This window comes from Bradysia coprophila, unplaced genomic scaffold (assembly GCF_014529535.1).
Source record: "Bradysia coprophila strain Holo2 unplaced genomic scaffold, BU_Bcop_v1 contig_235, whole genome shotgun sequence".
In the NCBI taxonomy this organism is placed as follows: domain Eukaryota; kingdom Metazoa; phylum Arthropoda; class Insecta; order Diptera; family Sciaridae; genus Bradysia; species Bradysia coprophila.
The window spans coordinates 2,107,627-2,135,607 of record NW_023503496.1 but is presented as its reverse complement, the minus strand read 5'-3'; the positions used below and the strand labels follow the sequence as shown (position 1 = coordinate 2,135,607).

General features: G+C 36.9%; 3 protein-coding genes across 3 annotated transcripts in view; 2 read left to right on the top strand and 1 right to left on the bottom strand.

Moving 5' to 3' along the window:
• The window catches only part of LOC119077397 (heparan sulfate 2-O-sulfotransferase pipe), a 118,454-nt gene that overhangs the window by 83,107 nt on the left and 7,366 nt on the right, over positions 1 to 27,981 (bottom strand). The window lies entirely within an intron of this gene.
• On the top strand, positions 2,804 to 3,902 carry LOC119077433. Its single transcript, XM_037184648.1, has 4 exons — positions 2,804 to 2,949; positions 3,015 to 3,161; positions 3,231 to 3,422; positions 3,695 to 3,902. Exons 1-4 carry the CDS (start codon positions 2,857 to 2,859, stop codon positions 3,842 to 3,844), a joined length of 582 nt encoding a protein of 193 aa, XP_037040543.1. The 5' UTR covers positions 2,804 to 2,856; the 3' UTR covers positions 3,845 to 3,902.
• LOC119077434 lies at positions 9,583 to 11,720 on the top strand. The gene is made up of 4 exons (XM_037184649.1): positions 9,583 to 9,724; positions 9,787 to 9,933; positions 10,000 to 10,191; positions 11,531 to 11,720. Exons 1-4 carry the CDS (start codon positions 9,632 to 9,634, stop codon positions 11,678 to 11,680), a joined length of 582 nt encoding a protein of 193 aa, XP_037040544.1. The 5' UTR covers positions 9,583 to 9,631; the 3' UTR covers positions 11,681 to 11,720.

Sequence of the window (27,981 nt, the reverse complement as noted above, 5' to 3'; positions counted from 1 at the left end):
GTGTTTTTAGGAAATCTTTGAGCAGTTGTAGGTTCAGTTATTTGATGCGCGCTTCTAGAGCTTACTTGCTTCCGGATAAGCTGAGGTCTGTTGACGAAGTTTTTAGGTCAGCTTTGGAGTCGATTACTAATAATAGGGTAGAAGGCCTTTCTTGGGATCAAGCGTCGCTTCCATTGTCTTTCGGAGGTATGGGTATTAGAAAAGTTTTGATCAGATTTGTGTGACGTGATTCTTCAAAGATTTGATTTACGAGTAATTGATGAACAGATTGTACAATTAATTAATGAAATTCCTCAAGAATTTGTTCCAGAAAACGATACTCTTAAAAAGGAACAAAAGAATTGGGACATCCCGAAGATCAAAAATCAATTTAATGAATTGTTTGAAAATGGTGACCTGAAAACTCGTGCCAGACTACTTGCATCATCGACTAAAGAATCTTCAAAGTGGTTGCAAGTGATCCCATCGAGTCAATTAGGATTACTACTGGATAACAATTCTGCTAGAATTGCTGTTGGTCTTCGATTAGGCACTCAAATATGTGAGGAACATAAATGTCTTTGCGGTAAAACAGTCGAAAAAGATGGATTGCATGGTTTATCTTGTGTGAAATGCGCAGAAGGAAAATACGTTAGACATGATATTATGAATAACATATTCGCTTATGCTTTCTCTAGTGCAGGTGTTCCAAATATAGTACAGCCTCCAGGTATTTCAAGAGATGATGGTAAAAGACCTGACGGTATGACTTTGATACCATGGAGTCATGGGAGATCACTCTTGTGGGATGTTACCGTCCGGGATACCATGGCTGCATCATATATTAATGATTCATCAAAGAAAGCACGGTCCATCGCAATTCAACGTGGTAACGCTGCTTGTATTTTGGGAACATTAGGGAAGAAGAAGATCGATGATATTTATTTACTGTAGTTTTTAATTTTTGAGAAAAGATCGATGTTTTACCGGCTGTGCCATAATTGTGAGCAGTCTTTTTTGTCGCATTTAAAATAAAAAACTCGGCGTCACTGTCAAAAAAATTTGAAGATCAAATCTTCAAAGTACAAGCCGTCTGTATGCTCCCGATTGTAACAGTTTACAGTTTCGTTCAAATATGATTCTTTTGACGACCTTGCGAATGGTACTTGCAAGTATTGGGCATTTGTCTCTAAACAAAGCACTATTGCCATATTTATCTACTCCTGATTATAAAATTAACTGACTTTGTTTGTTTGTTTACATGGACCAGTTGGTCAAACAGCTGAATCGAAATAGTGCACAAAATTGGAAGTCGGCCACTGTATTGTAAAGTTTTACCGATTGAAGCGTCTGTGAACTGTGATTGAAACTGGTATTATGTGCGTGTATAAATTAATGTAATATTGCATGTATAAGTAAAATTTAATATTTTTTTATTTTTAATTGAATGTTGACTTAGTTTTAGCATATGAGATAGGAATTAATTGGTTGATTAAATCATCCAATTTAATTTATTTAAACTTTTTATGCAAAGTTAATCATTTCGAAAAGAACACAAAATAAGAACTACAATCACTATACAAAGTAAGCATTTCCATTTTTTCTTTTTTATCTTTTTTAAATTGACTTTTTTTTGCTAAAAAAGTTGTCGTGGTGGGGCTGAACCATTTTTTTTTATTGAAAAGTTCGTGAACATAGAGGAAATTTTGTTGGAAATGATTACAGTGCCCAACTGGCTCAAAAAAGTACTTTGGGAAAAAATCAAAAATGCCAATCTTTTCGAGCGACTGTATCGAATAAGGCTCATTGGCTCATACTACTGTGCCTATATGAAGCTATACCAAAAATTAGATACTATTTTCACCGGGTACAAATAGTGACACTACGATTCTACATAATAGTTCGCGCATCGTGAGCGGAGCGAGCAAAACAAATTTTCTTTAAAAGAGCGAAATATCAAAAATTTCATCGCAGATACTTAATTTGACCCAGCGCCAGGATGCGTTTCTTTGCTGAACTATCATAAGGTAAGTGCCGGACTGGTCATACTTAATTATATGGACTTTTTCCCGACTGCCATCCCGGTAATGCGTATCGTTCATAAAATCGTTGTTTTTCGGCCTCAAGTATTCAACCAATTCAAGCGCTTACACATTTTTCCGAAACATAGAAACATTGAACGAAAATCACGTGCTTTTTATTGAGAAGTTCTCAGAATCGTTTGTCAAATAGATTCGTTCGAAACACGAACTTTCACTAGTCGAACGAACACGATTTCATCCATAGAGATCGGTTTTGATTTAACATTGTTGAGGTTATGTCTTCACGGATAAAATTTGACAATTCGAATGGGCTTGGAACAAATCACGTCTGAAACGTTTCTTTGAAAGGTCACGTCGGCATCGTTCCGCGTCATGTCATAGGCAAATTGAAAGGGTACATTTAACAACAAATAAATCATTTCGAATAGATGATAATATTAAAAAGCCCATTCGGGTCTTCGCCCAACACAGGCAAAAGGCCCTTCGGGAATATCCCAAATTCCCAGTATGACCAGTGCGGCCCTGGAAACGATAAATGGATTTAGAAGAGATTTGCATACAAATTTAAAATCTTTTGGTTGGGATCAGTATAACTGCACCAAAAATTTTCGTTTTTTTTATTTCAATAAATTTGCAACCACTTTGCAACACGCTTTTTCCATATCCATATCAGAATGTTTTTCAGGCCTTGCGTGATTCGTCTATCAACGCGCGGAAATGTTATAGTAAAAATACGTAATTACAGTCAGAAGTGACACATTTGAAATAAAATTTTCAGATCAATTGATTTCATTTAGAGTATAAAAGTGTTTGGGTCAGGAACAAGGTCCGAATTATGATCGAATTACAGTCTAAAATGTGGCGTAATTCATTGTTCACATTAACTTTAGTGGTGGTTGCGAATTGCATAAGTTTATCGTTCCTTCCAGTAAGTAAAAACCGTTATTTGAACGTGTTACGAAAAATGCAGAAATTTTTCTCGATTTCGTTTAGAAATTATGGACGTACATGGACATAGTAACAATACAAAACACAAAAAACGGTGCCCTTGAAACTGATTTCAAAACAAAACGATTCAATCGAACAACATTGGTTCTGTGTGGTACATTTACGATTAATGACGATATCCCTAACATTGATGTATACTATTGCATGCATAACCGAGTCATGGCCCCGAAAAATACATTTTTAGTTCGTTTTTTTTTTCAGTACGACATGACGTTTGCCTTTAGCCCACTGGGAAACAATCAGTACACGTTGATGCCATACATGTGGCGAAGAGAACCGCTGTGCGATTTTTTCAACAATTATTTTCAGAATTATGTTCAAGCCGAAATGGAAAAGGTTTCAGATGTTCCGAAGGCTGTAAAAGATCAACCAGTGTGTCCGCTGTACGTCAAAGTAAGAAAAAAAAATTTATATTGTCTTCTCGCCACAGTACTGCTACTAGCATGAACACTGAATTAACAAGTGTCAGATTTTCGTGATAAGAGCTATCGCTTACGATTGTTTGTTTTGCATGTTTTAATTCATACAACGCAAACGAGTAATCTAACTTGACGAAAGAAATGCAGTGCCCACTGTGATTTCATCAGCCTCCAAATATTTTCATGCTAGTAGCAGTGCTGTGGTTCTCGCTGTTATTGGATTTTTTTTTAAATTAAATTTCTCAGAATACGTACACTATTCGAGGGTATTATGTGCCTGAAGATGTATTTCCGCACTTTTTCCAACCTGGATCGTACAAATTAGAAATCAATTTCTATAAAGTTAATGTGGCGGAAATCCACCAGACTTTGATCGTCATTATCAAATTGTATTGATATTTTAACGTTTTGCGAATTGAATTAATGTTTTATCAAACATATTATAAAGCATCTACAATGAGCTATTGCTTTAATTCCATTGTTGTAGCTGCCGGCGTCGATATTGCAACCAACACACTACCACCTTAATGATCCTAACTAAACGTCCAGAAAGAACCCAATTAAAACTCATAGATCCTGCTACTTCCTCGAATTCTAGAACTAGTAAGACAGTGGACCTAGGGAGGTGACTAAATTCTAGGAACCAACCTACTACCACCTCAATAATCCCAAAAGTTCGGAAGGGAACCTAAAAAAATCTGAAAAATTCCTCAAAATACCTTAGTTCTAGACCTGAGAAGATGGAGGACCATGTGGATGGTTTAAATTTAGGAACCAACTCACTACCACCTTGATGATCCCAAACGTCCAGAAGGAACCCAATTAAAACTCACAGATCCTGCGAATTCCTCAAATTCTAGAACTGGTAAGAAGACGGACCTTGTGGAGTGACTAAATTCTAGGAACCAAACTACTACCACCTCAATAATCCCGGAAGTTCAGAATGGAACCTAAAAAATCTGAAAAATTGATCAAAATACCTTAGTTCTAGACCTGAGAAGATGGAGGACCATGTGGATGGTTTAAATTTAGGAACCAACTCACTACCACCTCGTTGATCCCAAACGTCCCGAAGGAACCCAATTAAAACTCACAGATCCTGCGAATTCCTCAAATTCTAGAACTGGTAAGAAGACGGACCTTGTGGAGTGACTAAATTCTAGGAACCAACCTACTACCACCTCAATAATCCCGGAAGTTCAGAATGGAACCTAAAAAATCTGAAAAATTGATCAAAATCCCTTAGTTCTAGAACTAGGAAGATGTTGGACCATGCGAAGTGCTGGAATTTTAGGAAGCTATATGCTACCGCCTCAATAGTCGCAAAAATACAGAAGGGAACCCAAAAAACCTCAGATATCTTTAAAAATCCTAAAATTCTAGAATACGGAGTAAAAACGGAGTGCTATATATGCGATTCCAGCTTAGTTACGCATCTTTCGATTGGGATTTGTTGGCGAGTTTCGCACGAGTAAAGCAACTTTTGCTAAAAACCTTCAACGGACTCAGTTCAAACAATAGCTATGTTTTGTCAGTGCAAATAAAGTAAGTTTCTACTACGATAGAAAAAAGCTGATCTACTGAGGTTACGTAAACATGACACATGTCATCTCTGGGGAAATGTCATATAGAGCATAATCTGACGATGAATTATGAGCTTTTCCACTTTTCACTCACTTGTCCAATATTCTCTCTCAGTAAGGAAGCCCCCAACTCAGCAACAAGATCGATGCGCTGAAATAAAACTGTATGCTCCTGATTGTAACAAGTTACAGTTTCGTTCAAATATGATCCGTTTGATGATTAGGCCAATGGCTATTACAAGTATTGGGCATTTGTCTTCTCTGTGAAAGGCTTTGCTAGGGATACACGGCTGTAGTGGAGATGGTGCGACAGCATTTGTTTTTTTGATCGAAGCGTTGGTAGAACAGGTAAATTCATTGCTAACGTACAAGGCACTCGCCATGCACACTAGGGCGGATCGATTCTTTTATTTATCAACTATGTCGAACTAGGTCTTTCAAGGATCAAGAATCACAAAAGAATTTATTTTTTCCACTAGCACAACATACCGGTGAAGTAAAATTTTCGAGTTTTGGGTCACCAAATCAATCGAAACGACACGAAAAATTTTCTTTGATATATTTTGTGGATGTATCCAGTACAGTGTATCACTTTAATTCCACTAATGCAGAACCTGACAAAAAACAACTTGAACGAATGTGATCTGAAAAAAACCCATTTAATCTCGATGTTTTACCTCTATAGGGCAAATTTGTTTATCTCGATATATCTGTTCTCGGCAGATAATATAGCGTATGCACCTCTGTCATAAATGTTTATTTTGACGATTTGGGTTAAATATACATTTTAGACAGAGGTGCATAATCGACTATTTTTGGTCGTCAAAGTTCGGCGACGTCGAAAAATTGAATACGTTTCGAACTTTGAAAATCAAATTTCGAATGAGGTTTGTTCCAAGTAACTGTAAACTCGAACTTTGACTGCCCGAACGAACACGATTTCATCCACAGAGATCGGTTTTCATATAAATATTAGTGAGTAGGGGTGTCCAAAAAACTAAAGTGCCAAAATGTTTGGGGCACAGGGCAGAAAATCAATCTATATGGTCCCCTGATAAAAAGTGTCTATGGGACCGACTCGATCCGAATCGATTTAGTGGTCGCTCAATGACGAAGTATGTGAAAAATAGCCAAAATCACTTGCAAACCAGGTTTTTAGAAAAAAATTTATTTCGGACTGATGATGAAGAGTGATGTTAGGACATCTTCGTTTATATTAGTGTAATATCATCATGAGAAAACATTTTTCAACTTTTCCCATGTATCGACACCTACTCTGTCCAGGCAGCGCTTGTCAAAGATCAGATTCATAGCGTATATTCTGAGAGCGAGTCCGTATTGGTGACGAGCGACACTCAAAAAATTATTGTGTGGAAATGTTCAGAGAAGCGAGGGCTTCAAGATAATGCAAAAAAAGTTTAATTATTTCAGATTTGTTTGACAATTTTCAGATAAAACTTAATACTGGGTACCCTCGGCGAACTTTGTTGAGTTGTACTGGATGTCCAGCCAATTGTTCCAATCTTGTTTTATCATTTCTTGATAGCTTACCATGTGGCCATTCAAAATAAACCAAATTTGTCAGAAGGTACAAACTAAGTCGACATCGACGAGACCTAATGTGTGCCCATGTCGCATTTCTCGAAAATTTCAATATGAAAAAAATTGAAAATTTCGAATTTCATGATTTTCGGAAGTTTGTCGAAACAGAGCTTATTTACGAAACTAAATGAGAATAATACTTCAAAATAATACACCTTGAAAGTGTTTTAGAAAATAAATTTCATCTTTCGTATTTTTTTATATTGAAATTTTCGAGAAATGCGACATGGGCACACATTAGGTCTCGTCGATGTCGACTTAGTTTGTACCTTATGACAAATTTGGTTTATTTTGAATGGCCACATGGTAAGCTATCAAGAAATGATAAAACAAGATTGGAACAATTGGCTGGACATCCAGTACAACTCAACAAAGTTCGCCGAGGGTACCCAGTATTAAGTTTTATCTGAAAATTGTCAAACAAATCTGAAATAATTAAACTTTTTTTTGCATTATCTTGAAGCCCTCGCTTTTCTGAACATTTCTACACAATAATTTTTCGAGTGTCGCTCGTCACCAATACGGACTCGCTCTCAGAATATACGCTATGAATCTGATCTTTGACAAGCGCTGCCTGGACAGAGTAGGTGTCGATACATGGGAAAAGTTGAAAAATGTTTTCTCGTGATGATTTTAAACTAATATAAACGAAGATGTCCTAACATCACTCTTCATCATCAGTCCGAAATATTTTTTTTTCTAAAAACCTGGTTTGCAAGTGATTTTGGCTATTTTTCACATACTTCGTCATTGAGCGACCCCTAAATCGATTCGGATCGAGTCGGTCCCATTCCCATAGACACTTTTTATCAGGGGACCATACAGATTGATTTTCTGCCCTGTGCCCCAAACATTTTGGCACTTTAATTTTTCCATACAATTTTGGACACCCCTATTAGTGAGGTTATGTTTCTATGGATGAAATTTGACCATTCGTATGGCCTTCGCAATCGAAATTTGTACAATACTGGGTTTTGTCGCTCTTATTTGAATTTCGTTGTTTATTGATCGAAAATACTTTGGATTGAAGTACCGATATGAGTTTAGATATAATAAGTTCTTCAATAAACCATTGTTTTCCCGCCTAGTTTATTCTTTTAAATTTTTATTTTTTTATTAAATGTTGACTTAGTTTTAGCATATGAGATAGGAATTAATTGGACCATTAAATCATCCAATTTAATTTATTTCAACTTTTTATGCAAAGTTAATCATTTCGAAAAGAACACAAAATAAGAACTACAATCACTATAATCACTACAAAGTAAGCATTTTCAATTTTTCTTTTTTTTTACATTAGGCCTGTTCATTTTAGAGAAATAGTCTCAAATTCGTCTGGCATGGTGTTTATCTGGTCCTATTTCTATGACTATTTCTCTAAAATGACCAGGCCTAGTGAACATTGAGGAAATTTTGTTGGAAATGATTCAGTGTCGCACTGGATCAAAAAAGAACTTCGGGAAAAAATCCAAAAGGCCCATCTTTTCGGGCGACTGTATCGAATAAGTCTCATTGGCTTATACGACTGAGCATATACGAAAATGTAGATGCTATTTGCATTTGCACAGGTTACAAATATAGCGTTACTATGATTGTACATAATGGTTCGCATATCGCGAGCGGAGCGAGCGGAAACAATTTTCTTTAAAATAGCGAAAAATCGAGATTTTTTTTCTGGTTCACGAAAGAGAGTTTTCATTAATTAAAGATACAAAATTTCATTAAGTGTAATTCACTTTATATAACCAGGATGCGTTTCTTCACTGAATTGCTGAATCTGTTCGTCAAACAATGTTTAAAAAATTGCGATCCACAAAAAGTTTCATTGAGTTGTGTTTGTAGACTATGCTATGGTTCGTATATCTTCACCACACAAACGACTTTGACACACAAAATAGATTTCCCGTCTACCGAAATCTAGGTTCATTTGCTTATCATAACGGCCGTTCAAAAAATCGTCGTTTTTCGAAACATAGAAACGTTCCGCGAAAACACGTGTTTGACGAGTCATCCCTGTGGAAACAGTTTTTCAAATAGGTTTGTTTCTGTAAACACGAATTTTCTCTGGCCGAACGAACACGATTTCACCCATACTGCTCGGTTTTCATATAAATATTATTGAGGTTATGTCTCTATGGTTGAAATTTGACAGTAATTCGACAATTCGTATGGGCTTGGAGTGCAAACGGCATTTCAAATGAAATGTATCACTTGCCTGCATTTCCATTTCTTGTATCCAAGGCTTTTGCAACCACTTTGCAACACGTTTCAACCATATAGTTATTTATCCATAAAAAAAATGTTTTTGCGCTAAAAGACTGACATCCGACGGATTTTGACACGCAAACTATGATCGAAAAGTTCAATTTTTCTGTACTTCTCAGAAGAGAAGAGAAGAGAGAGGCTAAAGGGCTTTTTTTTAGCGAATGAGAGGTTTCCTGCTCGAGGCGGTGACGAGTTCTGGAATCGAATTTGCTAAAAAAAGCTCTTTAGCATAAGTTAGGAACAACGTTTTGTTAATATTGGGTCGGAAATGAGCGACGAAGTCGCGATATTCAGCACTAGATAAACAAAGTTCTTTCTCTGCGGCTCTCTCCGGCCGTGAATGCATTTTCACATATATTTTTCCGGCAGCGGATCAAGTGTGCATGCTTTGTTGTTGAAATGGCTGTAGGGTGATTTCTTCATTGATGTTGTCGTGGTTTCGTCTCATTTCAGTTTTCCAGCGCAAAATTCGTCGTTTTTGACTCGTGATGACAGCTGAATTTTTCGGTACGCGTAAGCTTACGACTAGTACCGAAAACTTCAACTTTTCATCACTCGTAACAAAATGTACTATTTTCACACCTTGCGTGATTCGTCTATCAAAGCGCGGAAATGATAACATTGCAAAAATACGTAATTACAGTCAGAGGTGTCACATTTGAAATAAAATTTTCAGATCAATTGATTTCATTTAGAGTATAAAAGTGTTTGGGTCAGGAACAAGGTCCGAATTATGATCGAATTACAGTCTAAAATGTGGCGTAATTCATTGTTCACATTAACTTTAGTGGTGGTTGCGAATTGCATAAGTTTATCGTTCCTTCCAGTAAGTATGACCCATTATTAAAAGTTATGGAAAAGAAGACATTTTTGCTCGACCTCCTACAGAAACAGTGGACGTACATGGACATAGTAAAAATACAAAACACAAAAAAGGGTGCCCTTGAAACTGATGTCAAACCAAACCTATTCAATCGAACCACATTGGTTATCCGTGGTACATTTACGATTAATGACGATATATCTAATATTGATGTACTATTCCCTACATAACCGAGTCATCGCACAGAAAAATGCATATTTTCAGCTCTTTTCTTTCAGGTCGATGTTAAGCCTTTCTATAGTCCACTGGGAAACAATCAGTTCATGTTGATGCCATACATGTGGCGAAGAAGTCCGCTGTGCGATTTTTTAAACCAATATTTTCAGAAATATGTTCAACCCGAAATGGAAAGGGTTTCAGATGTTCCGAGGGCTGTAAAAGATCAACCAGTGTGTCCGCTGTACGTCAAAGTAAGAAACATAATTTTCCGCAGTTAAGAGGAAATCTTCACTTTGACACATTTGGACTCAAAAATGATATATTTTCAATGATAAAAAAAGTAAAGAAATCGTGTGTTTATAGTGATAGTAACCCGAGGCAGAGGAACTCAACAGTTGGACACAAATTATGAGTTTTTCCGATCGCCACAAACATTTCTATGTTTGATTCAAAGCTGAAACATTTCAACACCAACGAGTGCAAAATTATCATTAAAAATATAAAATATTTTTGCGCCCAAATGTAGGCTACAAATTTGCCAATTGAATATTCCTCTTAAGAGGCATCGATACTTAGCTACATTTGAGTGTCTCGCATTTCATTTTTGATGACTAAGTGTTAGCCTTCAGCAGTCGTTTGACCCGCTCTAATAAAAGTCAGCAGTGTAACGAAACTATCATAAACTACTCAGTTTCCTCAGAGCTTGTGAAACTGATGCAAAAAATAGTTATTTATACCACCAAGTGATAAATGCTTTTTTAGGCACTAGATAAGTAGATTGTCACTCGAGGCCGTAGATAGTTTCTAATTTCTCACTTCTGAGCGTTGTGCCTAAAAAAACATTTTGTTTATCTAATGTCGAAATATGGCGACATTGTCGCTCATTTCCGACACACTATAAACCAAACGTTGTTCCTAACTTATGCTAAGAGGCTTTTTTAGCGAACGAGAGGTTTCCAGCACGAGCCGTAGGCGAGCCACTTAGCCTGCGTTAGGAAAAATGCAATATCATCGAGTCGTATAAAACGTTTTTCGCAATAAAAGCAACGGAAAATCCTACTTTTCGTCACTTGTTGCGTAAAATACATTTTCTGTTGAAAGCTAACACATTCGTGGTCGTTATTGCTGTCCTACATTTTTGACAAAGGATTCTGGTGGAAAGATACCATCAAAAGTAAACTGAAATCCAGCATTAAAAGAACGCCCAAATGTATGCTTTTCAGCAAAGCATCGATGTCTCTTGAAAACAAATGATCCTTTGCAAATTTGTAGCCTACATTTAGGCTGAAAAATATTGATGATTTCCAATTAAATCACGCAAAATTGTGTTAATTTTAAAGGAAAAATTGTTTAATGAGTCATAACTTAACGTACTTGGAGAAACCTGTTAATTTCCACAATCTACAAAGGTTTCAGCCAATTTTTCCTCTAAAAGTAACACATTTTTGCGTGCTTGAGTAGTTCTACTTTTTCAACAACAAAAAATCGATTCATAGAAATCATCAAAAAATGATATTTTCCGCCTAAATGTAGGCTTAAAGTTTGCAAAGGGTCCATTGCTCTTACCGAATTTTCTTTTTAATTTCTCAGAATACGTACACTATTCGAGGGTATCATGTGCCTGAAGATATATTTCCAAATTATTTCCAACCTGGATCGTACAAATGTGAAATTAATTTCTATACAGCTAATGTGCCGGAAATTCAATCGACTTTGGTCGTCATTATCAAATTGTATTAACATGTAAACGTTTTGCGAATAGATTCAGTGAGAATGTTTTATCAGAAATGCATCTACAAGGAGCTATTGTTTTCATGCAAATATTGTAGCTTCCTGCGACGATAATGTAATAAGAAAATGCATAAATAAGCGGATGCATAGCGCAATTACGAAAGTAAGTTCAATTTTAGGAACCAACTCACTACCACCCTAATGATCCCAAACGTCCAGAAGGGAGCCCAATTAAAGCTCACCAATCCACCTAATTCCTCGAATTCTAGAACTAGGACAGTGGACCTTGTGGAGTGACTAAATTCTAGGAACCAACCTACTAACACCTCAATAATCCCGGAAGTTCAGAAGGGCACCTAAAAAAAACTGAAAAATTCCTCAAAATCCTTTAGTTCTAGAACTGGGAAGATGGTGGACCATGTGGAGTGCTGGAATTTTAGGAAGCAATATGCTACCACCTCAATAATCGCAAAAATACAGATGGGAACCCAAAAAACCTCAGATATCCTCAAGAATCCTAAAGTTCTAGAACTGGGAAGTTGGTGGACCATGACCACCTAAATCACCTAAATAATTCTAAAAGCTGAACAAACATTGACATTTTCTTCAGTTAAATGTAAAAAACGAGTAACACGATTTACACCAACTCTGAGGGCTCTAGCTCATGAGCCAGTGAACCAATTTCCATAAATTTTTTCCTTGATTTCTGTCGTTGATACTTTTCATTTGAGCTAATATTTACAGCTAAGCGCACTATACTTCCGTAAGTACTAGTACATGAGTATATCAATAACCTTGACCACAGTTTAATAACCAGTTCTATCCTACTTGATCCGCCCGGCCCTGTGGTAGCTAGTTCGACCCTGTGTAATTTTATGATTTATTCTTTAAAATTTTCATTCAATTCGTTTCATTTATAATGAAGGTGTCGCTTCGTAACAACATTTACCGTTACACACAGTGACACATTTCGTCTACGCGAAACGAAAATTGTGAACTGATGCTTTCAATTCTAAATACTTTTGATAATAGACCCAATATAAAGATAAACCTTTCATCATCATGAGAGCTCATCCCCAGCTTTTGATAAATCACAGAAATAACAGATTATGCCAAGCAAGAGAACTGCATGAAATTGAGAATTTCCAAATCCCCGGCGAACGTACACTTTTAAAGCTGTTTTCAGAAAATAAGAACATGATTCGCATTCAAAATCCGTCTATTTTGCGTCGCTCAAATGTTTACATGAATGTTATAGGATTAAGAGCATTCGGAATGGTGAAATTGTGTAGGATTTTGTAGGTGCAGTGCAGTTCGCTGAAGAAGATAATGAATTAAATCAAGCAGAGCGTATTAGTTATATCGTCGCAATTGATACAAATTTTGAATTTCATTTCACTTTCGCGACAAATGGATGTACCGTATGTTTGGAATCATTTGAAAACAGACATATGTGTCGCATCTCAAGAGAGTCATCAATCATTCATGCATCTGGGTCGTAGATGGTTCATTTTGCGAGAAAAGAAATTCATTCGCAGTGCATGTACGGTGTGTTACGACAGAACAGAGAACAACGTAACACAATTTGTGGTAATAAATTTAAAGAGCTTTTGTAAGCTTTAAGCTTGTTTAGTAGAGCCATGGAAAGCTGTAATATGCCAGTGGAACGTGAAACACCCTTGATGTTTCGAACAGTTTCTTTCACATGCCTAGGATCGAAAGTGGCTCATTAACCTGTCACAGACAGCAAGCACATTAACAGTTTTACTATCTGATGCATTACTTCATTTGATCGAAGATTTTCATAGATTGATTTCAGAAATCTTTTACTTCATTTGTTTTGAACTTGCTTTTCGCTATATAAGAACTCTTTAGTCATAGCTTGTCGTTTATTATTACTGTCGTTGTCGATAACAGATGACTGTAATAGGTTAAAGCATTAGGAAAAAGAAGAAAATGGGATTGTGAGATCTCATGTCACGTAAAAAACCAATCATTTGACATACATTGCCACTGTATGATGGCTTCCTTTCCCACACTTGTATCGTAATGAATGAATGAATGAACCGCGACTTCTCGTCACTGATTTCAAGGTTCTCAAAGACCATGTTAAGACAGCCACGAAGGCGGATGACACCGAAATTGATAAACGCATTCAGTGCAGATTGTGTGTGAAATCAACTTGAAGAAAATGTTTTTTAGGAAAATTCGGAATTTTGTTTTGGTTAAGCTGCCTTCGTGATCAACTCATAGTTGTCTTCACCTGTTCTTTCATAACCTTGACTCATTTACGGTACATGATAAACAAAACGTTGTTCCTAACCTAACTTATGCTAGCAGCCATTTAACGCAAATTCGATTCCAGAACTCGCCTCCGACTCATGCTGTAAACCTCTAATTCGTTAAAAAAGACTTCAGTTTGCGTCAGAAAACGTTCTAAAAATCATATTTAAAGACCGGAAAAATGATAACAGATGGCGTTGCTTGTTGTATTTCATATTTCACGATCGAAACATTTAACGAACCTTAAGTGACGTTTCGTGCGAAAGTAGAAGATGATCTATTGTCTTATGAGTTCGCGCATATGTTTGATAACATGACAGTTAGTTCGTTAACGCACTAGTAGCGACGTGTTTACTTTAAAAGTACCAATGTAGACCGCAATGACCATACAACCCCAATGGTAATGGGGCGAACATATTTTCGGAGCTACCTGGTTGCCTGCCAAATTCCAATTCAGGACCAGCCATTAGCCAAAGCCCACCTGTCTAAAATTGATGTCTTTCCTGGCACTTTTCCGGGTAAAATGAGAGAAATAAACAAAGACGACAAATTGAACAATTTTCATTTCCGTAACGTTTCCTACCGTTTATTCTTCCACTCCTGACCCTTGAGTCTATTCCTCATTTCTACCCAGAGAAATAATAAGTTGGTACGCCTGTGGCGAGATAGAAGGAGCTAGAAAGAGCACGTCGAAAAAATTGGCACCTATTTTGAGAGAATTCGTATATAATTCTCTCCCATGCCGTACACAATTTCTAACCTCAGATTCCTTCTGTCTCGCCACAGACATACCAACTTATGATTTCTCTGTTTCTACCATCTTCAGCCAAATATTAGTTTACGATCAACATTCGGCATCAGTTTAGGTTCGTTTCTACCCTTCATTCTAATATATTGCTATGTGTTACCGAATGTGTAACTCAACGACACACTCGATGGTGTGATGGTAAAATGCCGGTATAAGCAGGTATGCATGCAGAGCTGGCTGCTGGTGGAAATTTGGCAAAAAATTTGGAATTTACACCCCGTGAATCGAAATGCTGAAGCTAATTCCATGGGATGTATTTCACGATGCACGTACACCAACAAGCACATACGTTCGGATACCAGTTATTTCATTTATTCGAAATATTTCAGTTTTTAATCAAGGAATTTAATTACCTGGCGCGACAACAAAATCATTTTCCAAACAAAAATCAGAAAAATGTAGAGTGCTGTTCGCTCCTCATAATATGCCCGAAAAACGGCATGACAATTTTTTTTTTCGTTCGTTCTTGTCTCTCTCTCTCTCGACATTGAACATTTTATTCAACATCGTAAACATTAATTAAGTTATGTTACGAAACATTGCACACATAATTATCACACATGTTCAGACGGAAAAAGTCTCACGCATGTCATGTGTCAGTGAATTGTGTTGTTATTGTGTGTATAACACGGTGTGTTCACCACACATGAAATTATATATGACTGAAGCCATCAGGCTGCTTTTGTGTGTGCCTTTTTTATTATTTTATTTATTAAATATAACGAAGGATGTTGTTAACGTTAAGTATACCCAACGACACACAAATAGTAAATGGATTGGATTTAGTTTAATAATTCCGTCTTGTGTAACACAAATAGAATATTTTCGTTGTCATTTTTTGCTGACAAAGTGATTCTTAATAGTGTGATGATTATGTTTTGGTAAGTGCGATGATTCGATGAGCTTGGACACAAACCGTTTGTTGACGTGATTTATGCAAAATTGATTGAAAGTAGACATATAGCAGGCACTGCTCATCTGTCATCAACAACCACAGTAATATTAAATGACAAGCTCTAACTAAAGAGGTCTTATATAGCAAAAAACCTGTTCAAAACAATTGAAGTAAAAGATTTCTGAAATCAATCACTGAAAATCTTCGATCAATAGTTATTTATGCTACAAGAACTGTAAAGGGTGTTTTATGTACGAGAAATGGTAAATGGTTCGAGACGAAGTCGAGATTTGGTTGTAACAGTTTGACCAGCTCTGAGAATAGTCAGTATTTTTCAGAAATTTCTATAAACTGCTCAGTTGTCTCATAGTTGACCCTTGAATTGACCTACTTAGGCAAAAAATTGTGCATCTTACAAAATCGTTCTGACGATGATTCTAAGGTTGCTCCATATCTATTCCTGATTCTAAGTTGATGTGTGACAATGACGGCAGCTCAATCGTTCACCATGAGCGGCCGTTTTGTCACTTTTTTCCTCTACGATTTTTCATTCGTAAGTGAGAAGAGATATCAATGTCCTTCCAACGGACAAAATGTAGAAAAAATATTTTTTGACTTTGACCAATTTTTTCCGTTATTTTGGATTCAAATGTCAAAAAATAAATTGCACCAAAAAAATTGGACTTTTTTTCTACAATCCGTTGGAAGTACATTGATATCTCTTCTAGCTTACGAATGAAAAGTCGTAGAAAAAAGTGACATACCGACCGCTCACTGGTGAACTATTGAGCTGCCCTTATCGCCTTACATCAATTTATAATCAGGAATCGATACGGAACAACCTACAATCATCGTCAGAATGATGACAGCCTAAGCAGTCCACTATCAGAGCTAGTCAAACCACACTGAAGGCAATGCAAGTCCTCAGCGTTTCAGAGAAATTACGGGTCACGACTTTCAGGTGAATTCATTTTTGTAATCTTGCCATTGTAATGTTTTCTTGTGACTGATGTGGTTGCACCTGTTAAGTTTGTGTGAAATCGAATTCACCTCACCACTAGCTGTAACTTGATGCAAACGAATTCACGGAACCAAATTCACCTGAAAGTAGTGTCTAAATAGGTTTGTTCCAAATAGCTGTAAACACGAACTTTGACAACCCGAACCACGATGGATCCATAGCAACATCGCCTACGTGATGTTTCATACAAATATGGCAACGTCGCCTACGAGATTTACACACAAATATTTTTGAGGTTATGGTTCTATGGATCAAATTTGACAATTCATACAGCCTTGGAACAAACCTATAGTTTGAGACTGAAACTACTACAAACAAATATTGAATTCGTTTGCGTCAAGTTGCAGCTAGTGGTAAGGTGAACTCGATTCCATGCAACAGGTGCAACCACATTAGTGACAAGAAAACACGACGAGAGCAACATTATAGAAATGAATTCAACTGAAAGTTGGGATCCTAAATAACCCGCTGATCCGCTGAGGGAGGTTTGTATTATCTTCATTGTTTAGATACTTTGGTTAAATCCGTGTTAATTCTACCATCAGTTGTAAGCACTCACTATCGCAAAGAGTGCTGTGTGTAGAGTAAGTTACGACGACCTACTTCTGTCTGGAAACGTCAACTACAAAATATACAAAAACAATGAAGGTACAGCCAATCTTCAGCGGATCACAGAAAATACGAAACCTCAGTTTCGGGTGAATCTAGGCGCAGCGTTAAGGCTAGTACACAGTTCGTGAAAAATGCATGCAAAATCGACCTCTGCAAAATGCTTACAAAATATGCCACAAAATGTATGAGTTATCTGTCAAATATTTTGCAAGCTCGGTGTAAATCTGATGTTTGCAAAATATTTGACAGCTGGCATTTTCTTACTTGACAATCATAGTCCATTATCAGTGCCTCCTTTTGCATATGGACGAAAAGAGCGCGCAAAAAAAAATCGGATCTCGAGATAACATGACAAGGGTTTTTGAGTCACCGAGAAGAAGTTCGTAAAATTGCCCTTGACGCAAAGCTAAGAACGGCACTGTCTATTTTTTTCCCGTTCATATGTGCATCGTCCCACTATCTTTTAAATTCTGATTAAAAGCAATTTCGCCTGCCCATCGGTTTATTTCGACGAAGCTAAAGTTTCCGTTTTATCGTTAAATAAAAGCGCGCATTTAAAGCGAACTGCAAGTCTGACTAATCAAACAATATTTCATTCGAAGGATTATTATTTAACGAGGTTACGGTTGCGAACATCAAAACCTTCTCAGCACAAAACAGCTTGTAAAGTAAGGAAAAATAACATTTTGTTGTTGCGGAGGAGGCACTCAATTTTTGCGTTCTGCTTTTTCATTTAATTAAAATCTTGTTTTTGTGTCCAACTGAGTGAACCAACGTTTTCATTTTCACTATGCAAAATTTGTCGTTTACTTTTCAATGGAAGTTGTGCACAATGTCGATTTTAAAATTTCATTTGTTTGAATGTTTTCCTTTGTATTTTTCAAACCATTTTTGCTCTATTTCCATTTTATTCATGTGACAAATTTTGCGCAAATTATTGTATGCATATGCAGCTTTGACAGTCACTGTACATGTCAACGAAGATAGAGGCGGATGGAAATTTGCTGCAGATATTAGTAAATTACAGGATCAATTACTGCCGACATGGTAAATCAAGGTCGGAGTACAAGGAAAACACAGAACATGTATCCAATGAAAGTGTAAAACTGGTATGGTCTATCATCCGCCAGGAGGACATACAAATTTGAATTGCGCACTCAAACGCACTCATTTCCATATTACTTTGACATAAAATGTGAGTGCGTTTAAGACGAATTCGCCGATCGACCATATCTGTTCTAGACTTTCATTGCATGTATCGCCGTTAGACCAATTAATCTTAAACGCATTCATAATTTATGTCAAAATTATATGGAAATGAGTGCGTTTGAGTGCGCAATTCAAATTTGTATGTCCTCCTGGCGGATGATAGACCATACCAGTTTTACACTTTCATTGCAAGCTGTGTGTGAAGATTGAAACCGTTAGACAAATTCCTTTGGTATTGAATGTATTGAAGTCGAATTACGAATACAATAGCTTGGGGGTCGTAGGGAAAAATTGGGACAGCCTTAGTACTTCTTTAGTCCTTCGGATTTTTTTAAAATATTGAAACTTGCGTCACGGCGCCTCACTAACGTTGCTTCATGATAGAGGAGAAGATCATTGGATGGGACGAACAGAATGGCACAAATGGTTTCACAATCGACCCGACCGTTCGTTATGAAAAGGATCTCCTTCGACAAGAGTTCAACGAAGATAAAGAAAAAATTTACGAACTTTTCTATTGTGGATTGGATTTGGCATCTTTGTCTGCTAAGATTCACACAAGCAAATCAATGTGACCCCTTTTGAACTAATAAAACCATTGGTATTACCACCATCTCACTGAAAATCACATAAATTTTCTCACGTAAAATGACAAAATGCCAACAAACCGTCAGACATTTTCTGTTCCCAGACATATAGTTATTCCAGCGCGGATTGAAGAAGTAAAATCAAATTATTTTTAATCAAACCGCTCGCAGATAGAGTAACGACATATACATATTCAACACCTTCCACACACACACACACACACACACCGTTACCCCAGACGACGAATATCATTTCAATTTCATGCACCCATGCGACACTTCAGGGCGTATTCACACTGTCACCGGCGAAACTTATGCACACACATTTCGGGTGCGAAATGGCAATCTAAATTCGGTTTATGGTAATTTGCAATCAAAAATAGCAAATTAAAATCAACGAAAGTTGACACTGGAGGCGAATGTCTAAATAAAATTGAAAATGATTTTGCATGCAGTTGGGAGCGACACTAGAAAGATGAGGATATACCTGGTGTAAGTGGTGTAACGGCAGTGAAATTATATGCAAAACCAAACAAAAATTTCTTGGTTCAAATCGATTGACCTATTTATTCAAACCGCATCTGCCATCTCTCCAAATGTATCCATCTTTACAAATTAATTAAACTGTACAAAATACCGGAAAAAATGCCAATCCTCTTAACCCATTGTCAAGTGATGGTTTATAGTAAAATTGAATGAATTCGCTTCTCCATTCAATGAAATTGTTGGGATTGGTGCTGTGGTTTAGTGTGGGTTTTGGTTCAATGATCTCTTTTACTTGGACAGGCCGAGTAAATGTTATAAATGCTGAATGTTGGTAAGGTGAGCGATTGCACTATTCCTCGACTTCTAGAGCGTTGTGTAGAAAGAAACAAAATTTGCGCTTCTGGGACTGAATTAGAGTCAGTTTTGACTAATTTTTGTACTGAAAGGACTAAATGGAAAAATACTGCGGAATTGTAGCAGATGGCGCTGTAGATCCCTAGACTGGTCTTGCGAGTTCAAGAGCGAAGTTTGAGTTTGATGCCAGGGCGATGCGTGGGAGGCAAATCGCTTGAGTTAAAGTTTCCCATTTTTTCCATGGCCTATTTTTGGAAAATTGTCCAGAAATAGTAAAAATTTGACAGCGTGTGCATTAAGCGTAAAAAAATATCAAAAAAGCAAATGTAAACAGCTCAACGAAAAGTCGATGATTTTAGTCCCTTGAGAGAATTTACCTATTCAAACGTCTCTCTTTTCACGGTGAGAAAATGACCATTTTCTCGCCTGAATTGTCAATTCCAATATTTATAGGAAAGTACCATCTTCACCGCATTTGAGAGGTCAAAATAAATATTCTCGCGCCGCATGCATGAAAAATACTTTAAAAAGTTCATCAAAATGAACGACCACTAATAAGTAGCAATTTGTGTGTACATAAAAGGCAATCAATATAATAAGATGTCCATTGAGCACAATGACACTAATTCATGCACAAAAATATCATCACCGCTTCGGTTGTAACCATTAAAAATTCTTTCGCTTTTTTTCTTCTTCTTCATCTCGATTTCTGTTCCTTTACAAATAGAACCAAAAAAAAATATGGAAAAACACTCCGCAACTCTTGTATACCTGTACCGTTCCGTCTCTAATTGGAATCTTAAATGTTCCACAATAAAACTGAAACAAAAAAATCGTTTCTTCTACAACCGTCAGTGCTCTGAATTTCATGAAAGTCTGACGAAGAAGAAATGTATAGAAAGAACAGCATTGCATAGTTTTAAGAAGTCGAACGTAATAAAGAGGTTAAGATCATAACACAAAAAATGAAGAAAAAAATTGAATCAAAGCAACATGAACGTTTTGGTGAAATGGGAGAAAGACAGGGTCGTAGCTAGACCAATGGGCTGGACCTAGATAGGAACTGTATTGTTAACAGATTTTTATTGCGAAGATTCCTGTGAGTTAAAGAAAATCTCAACAATGTTATGGCTCTCTGATCGAGGATCCAAACAATATGCATGCACGGCATGCACGGAGACGTTCACGAACAGCTTACGTTTGGTGCATTTTCCTTAATATTTTTTTTGATAAAAAATGGATCTAAAATTTGTCATTTTTTCGAGTGCGTCCGAACTTCACCACACAGAATTTACGCTATCAAAACCAAACCCACAAGCGAACAAATCATCATTTCCCCACGAAAAATTGGCCGAATTTATCGATCATATTGATATCTCAAAAGATTAGAGATGCGTCTAACTTCTGTATGAGTCCAGTTCTATACTCGTACAGGTTGACCAGGAAAGATAAATGGAAAGAAGATTGGCTTTGTATGAACTGTCAATATACGGCTTCGGAAAATCTTTTGTCTGAAATGTTTCTTATGGTACTTTACTCTGTAGCGCAACTGTAGCAAAAATTTATCTCAGTCAAAAATCAGGCTTAAAAAATGAAAGCTCCGCCCTTTCAATTGTTTGAACGAACTGTGAGTGACAGTCTGTCACGCAAGCCTTAAAGATAGCTTCACCCTCAAAAAGATCTCTCCGTTTTCATTCTGTTTAATGGGTCCGTTCACTTCATAAATGCATTTAAACAGTAACACCAAAAAAGACGCTTTTTTATGGATTGGCGAGTTGTATGATTCACTTCAGATTATACTCTTCAATGAGTATATAGGAGAGAAATGAGCAAGATAGGTGTAGTCCCAAGCATACCAAAAAAGCAGCGGTGCACATGTTAGGCTATTGTTTAAATGCGTCAATAAACGGCGACAAACGAAATTAAAATGTAAAGAAATTTTTGAGGGTGAAGCCGCCTTTAAGGTGGCAACACAGCCATCAGTTTTACCTCCGTGCACTTAACAGTTGACATTTCAAACAATAGGTTCACCATATGCTCTATTGTTTGAAATGTCAACTGTCACGTACACGGAGGCAAAACGGATGACTGTGAATTCAGACTTAAGGTGATCACGCATTTACGCCGCCTAGCTCTCCGTTTACGAATGAACAATGGAAGCTCCTCGCACTGCTAATTGTTAAAAAGTAAACGGACTAAAGACTATTGCAACTCTAGGCCTTGGCAATCAATTGTAGGAAACTAAATTCGCCGAATGATATTTGGTGTTACTTCGGACATCAAATCACGGAAAGTGTGGAGGTCTTTCTAACGTAGCGTCATTTTCATACAAGTGAGCGTTGCAATGTATTTTTTGGTTCACTTTTTCATCGAATCGTTCACTTAAAATTCAAATTTTAGGCACACTTACGGCGTGAATTACAGCCCTGGCAGAGAGAACTATTTCGCTATTTTATTACGCGATGAAGAACGACGCGAACGAAAAAACAATTTACAGTAAATTTATTCATTCAACAGAGAAAAAAAAGAGATCTTTGTAAGTTCAAATATGAATTATAGAAAAAGAAAGAATTGAAGAACAAGAAGAAAAAAAACCTCTCAAAGAACCGGTTCCTTTTTCGACTACAGCTAAGTGACTCGACGTTATGCCTGAATATATGTACCATCTACCAACTCATACAATCGATTTAATGTGCAAGAGCTGTAGTAACTCACCTAGTTCTATAGAACAGAACGTTTTTTCTTTCTCCGTTTCTCTCTGAATTTAGATTCATTTCCAATTCTATCCATGGATCCGTGACTCGGCACAACAAATTCTTACTTCTTTTGAAGTGAATTTAATTCATTAATTGAAACAGTTGAGGGAACATCATATACCGAACCATAACCCAAAGCACTCTAACACCTCAAACAAAACGCATGAATTCATTGTCGATGTTATTCGTTTCTTCTGCTACGCTTCCATCATCGTAATCACGAATCTGTTGAACATAAATTACGCCTCAGTTATGATGTAATGCGCTGATGGGGTCAGATGATTTTAATTTTATTCTTTCCGTTTTGTGGATTGATTTGAACAAAAATGATTGAAAAAAAAATTGTTTCTCAAGGTCGCCGCACGTATGCGTGAACGGAACCAAACAAAAAACCTAATCGTTGCTAAATATAGGCCTTTTTTCGTGTGCCATTCAAGTGATTGGAATATTGATTTTGAAAATCATAAAAATTTGAATTTAGCAATGAACATACCATACTGATTCGTTCATCACTGCAAACATGGTTTTACTGGTTGCGTATTCCGATTTCAAATAAATTTTCAACGCAGAACAAAGCGGTAATTGTATGGGACACAAGATGCGAATAAAATGGGGTCACATTTGTTGGGCTGGCAGCGTTGCATTAAAATTAAAAAATAAATTTAGGTCAAGTTAACCACACCAGCACAGACGTTTTGCATAATGTTCCAATCCAATAATACTCTTGATGAACATTTCGTAACAAGAGGTAAGATGTGCCATTGTTCATATTGTAACAGTGGTGAATAATTTGAGATATGTCTTCAACGTTCAACGAGAGTGTACTTGTATATCCGGCTGGAGAGTACCACTGAGCATTTGACATGGACAAACCCTTAACGTATTTTCGTGATGAAATCTTACAGAGTATCAAGTTCATCTTATGAATACTTAAGGTTTCATTGACTTGGATGGTCCTCAAACTCTGACATATTAACACTAATATTGCAACTAACTTCTATAGGGAAATGGAGTGATGGAAGTGAATTATCCAGGAGCGAGAACTTCATTTCTATTTATTGAATTCACTATGGTCTCTTACTCGTACTAAGGTTGCTAGAGACATTACAAAATTTCTCACTACAATGCTTTCTTACAGGATTTCTGTTTGAAGTTTTGGTGTGCTTCCACAAAGTCGCGGACACCTTAATTGGCGCTAAGTTTCGATTGCTTTTATGATGCTTCGATTGTGTACAGCGGAATCACTCTCCAAAATATTGATGCCGTTGGTCCGCTGAGAATTTAAAATTAAATGAGTCAAACCCAAATCAAACACAGCGTCGTATAGAACTGGCCCTACAGACAGCGACGTACGTGAAAACATTCGCCACAACAACACCAAATGCCAAATTTTTCTCTTATGGTAACTCTCAATTTCATTCATCAAACCAGATGAGCAGTCAACTTCTCACAGTTGAAATTTTCAGCACATAAAGAATTCGATGTAAACACTGTGGACGTAGTGTAAACCCTGTATTGTAGCGCCAATTCAACATTTCGGTAAGATTTATTAATGAAAAATTTAAAAATCTCGAATCGCAGCTAAGCACTAGAAACCCTGCTACGTCCTTGTGTAAAGGCACAGTAAGTGATTCACTATATATTCCCATATCAGAGTGCGTTGAAACTTATTTTTCGATTCATTTGTTCATCCATCAGTGACTCACGCAGAATTTATATTCTGAAGTGCACTTACTGCGTGAATTTCGAATGCTTTCGATGAAATTTACGGAACAAAACCTTTTTCTTACAAAAGTGACGTCATTTTCCAGGTAGATTCATCTCCCATGATTGCAAACAGGGTCCAGAAGGGAGCCCTAAGAGTCTACGTTTTATACGAAATGAAGCAAAGCGATTGGTAAACTGACAGTTCTTTTGTCGTATCGTTTGTCTTATGTTTTGCAACAGTTCTGTTGATATTTTTTTTAACAAGTACGACAGTACGGCTTTGTAGTAAAACTGTTTTAATAGAACTCAAGTTTTCACAATGATTGAAATTCTTGTAAAGAATTTTACTTCTTCTTAATTCTCCCCAACACGCATGTGCCAGTACATCTATTTGAGAAAAACTCGTTACTTAGGGCAGGTTGCCCGTTCAGTAGTTGTGTTTATTCTGAATCTATTCTGTACAATTGTTCTGTATTTATACCCCGAATCACGGGTATCATGATTGTTTTCAATTCAATTGCATACTTGATTTGCTATTTTCTTAGAGTGAAATCACTTGCCAAACTCTTCATAATATTTTCGACACTCCCACCAGTTTCCGCAGGTCACGAGGAAACTCCAAACGAAAATATGTCAATCTGCCTCTTCCCCCAATTCTTTCGCTGAATCGTCTACTCTCCCATCTATGGTATCCGAAATGCTGAGGAAACCATACCATGATTTCATAATCTTTGCTGATGTTTCTGGATTGTTACGATGACCATCGATTCAACCAACCAGACTGCAACTTCTTCCTTGTTCTACATTGATTCTTGGTGCTGTCAATATCTTCTGCCAATGACCTTCTTTGCTGGGCGTTACGACGACCATCAATCTCCAAATTGACTCGACCAACCAGCCTTGCTAATTTCTTCCTTCTATGACGTTCTTCTTCTTCCTGCTGCCAATGACGAATGCCAATTGACCTTCTTCGCTGGACATTACGACGACCATCAACTTCTGCATTGATTCGACCAACCAGCGTCTGATTTCTTTCTTCCTGGTGCCAATGACACCTGACAATGACTCTCTAGTTTGCTGGACGTTACGACGACCATCAATTCGATTTTGACCACCGAATGACTCGACCAACCAGCCTTCCTCTTCTGCTGACCATCTTCTACTTGCTGCTGCTGTTAAAGACTTCTTTTGCTGGGCGTTACGACGACCATCAATTCGATTCTTCCACCAAATTGATTCGACCAACCAGCCTTCTTCTTCTTCTTCTCGTTGCTACTGCTGCGTGCCAATAACTTCTTTTTGCTGGACGTTACGACGACCATCAATTCGATCTGCCTACCAAATTGACTCGACCAACCAGCCTTGTAACATTACGACCAATGTTACGTCTTTCCTTGTTGCTGCTGCCGCTGAACCATTGATGACACAACCCTTCCACACACGTTGGGCGCCATGTTGAGAATTTTAATTCTTCTGAAATTCGTCGGTCGGTCGCTGCATCGATGGTTCTACTGTTTCTACTTGTACTGGAGGGATATTCTCCCCAACACGCATGGGCCAGTACATCTACTTGAGAAAAACTCGTTACTTAGGGCATGTTGCCCGTTCAGTAGTTGTGTTTATTTTTATTCTGTACAATTGCCCTGTATTTATACCCCCAATCACGGGTATCATGATTGTTTTCAATTCAATTGCATACTTGATTTGCTATTTTCTTAGAGTGAAATCACTCGCCAAACTCTTCATAATATTTTCGACAATTCTTTTGCAATATTCAAGGCTTTGTATAAATCATGTATCAAAATCCACCCAAAAACAAAGCCCCAAAATGTAAAATTCTTATGACTCGCTAAAGGTTCGCATCACTTCGGCATTCATATACGTGGCCTGTAAACCAGAGAAATGATAAGTTGGTATGCCTGTAGCGAGATAGAAGGAATCTGAGGTTAAAAATTGTTTACGGTATGGGAGAGAATTACATACGAATTCTCTCAATAGAGGTGCCAATTTTTTCGACGTGCTCCTTCTATCTTGCCACAGGCGTACCAACTTATCATTTCTCTGGTGTAAACATCATTCAATTAATCAATTTCATGTACTGTAACATTAGTGAACTTATCATTTCTCTGGTGTAAACATCATTCAATTAATCAATTTCATGTACTGTAACATTAGTGAAGCTTATTTTGCAATCATGATCATCAAGTTGTAAAGACCGTTGTATACAACGACGATCTTTTGTTCATCAGAAGTCATAAAAAAAAATAAAAAGAGTTGCAAATTTTCTCAATCAAAAAACCTGACCAGGTGATCTAATTCACTATCTTTTTTCGCAAAGTCGAGTCCCCCCCCCTCTCTCTCTCTCTCTCTTTTTATTGTTTCCTCATTACGAACTTTGTTTGATTGTAAGTCTGTTGATTGTAAGTCAAAAAAATTTAAAATTAATTATTCCAAATTGAAATCAAATTAGATTTACAGACAAAGAAATAAAGCTCATAAATCATGCGAAGTTTTTATTCGTTTCGGGTTGTGTATTGAGTGTTGGTTGCATAAGAAGTAATAAAAAAAAGAAATAACCGGGGCATTTAAAGCCTCATAATTTTTCGAGATGATATATATATGCAACACAGATGGTTATTATTGTGGCATCATACACTAGAAATTACACCAAATGACCATTCCAATTTTGTTGGTTTTTTTTTCCTGTGTAGTTCTTCCACATATCAGATGATCGAATAACAAAAAACCAAAAAAAATTACTTTCGTTTTTCCACTGACTCAAAAATTGTAATGCACTGGGCAACCAATGGTGTGGTATGTACAATTTGTGTGTAATGAGCATCTAATGGACTTTTTAATTTTAAAATGTATCAATCAATAATTAAAAGCATCCAAAAGTTATTCAATACACGGCAGTGTGTAATGCTGATGATGATGATGCTGATTGTGGTTTCGATGTTTTGTGTGGTATAAGTACAGTCACTTGGACGGAACTTTTATTTATTATTCACATGGGAGATGATGTTGAATAATAACGAAAAAAAACAAACAAGCGAACGAACGAACGGAAAAAAGGAAAGAAAAAAATGAATTAACGAGACTGCCTGGTAATGAGAAATGTAAGTTCACTTTTTCTTCGGTTCAATTAAAAGCTCTTCTAAAGAAAGGTGCATAAAATGTGCTTGACCCATCCATCCAACACAAAATTTGTATCGAAAATAATTTTTTGAAAGTAACAGCGAAATCATTTGCGATAATAAAAAAAGCGACTCGTTCATCCAGCGCTGACAATTTGACCGTATAATACCAAGAAACTAAAAATGTGTTAATGAATGCGTCACGAGTTTGCTCATCTTTTTTTTTACTTCTTCGCCAAATTGATTCGGTTTTTCAAGACAAAAGAGAAATAAACAAAAGTTAAAAAAAAACAGAAAGAAAAGGTACGAAATTCTCTGATGTGATTGAAAAACGAGACCAGAACCGGACGTGCGTGATTTTGAGATCAACAAAAGTAAAATATATCGAAAAGTCAAGACGACGAAGAAGCAGCAAACACAAAAAAAGATTGGATGTTCATGACCTTTGCGAAGAT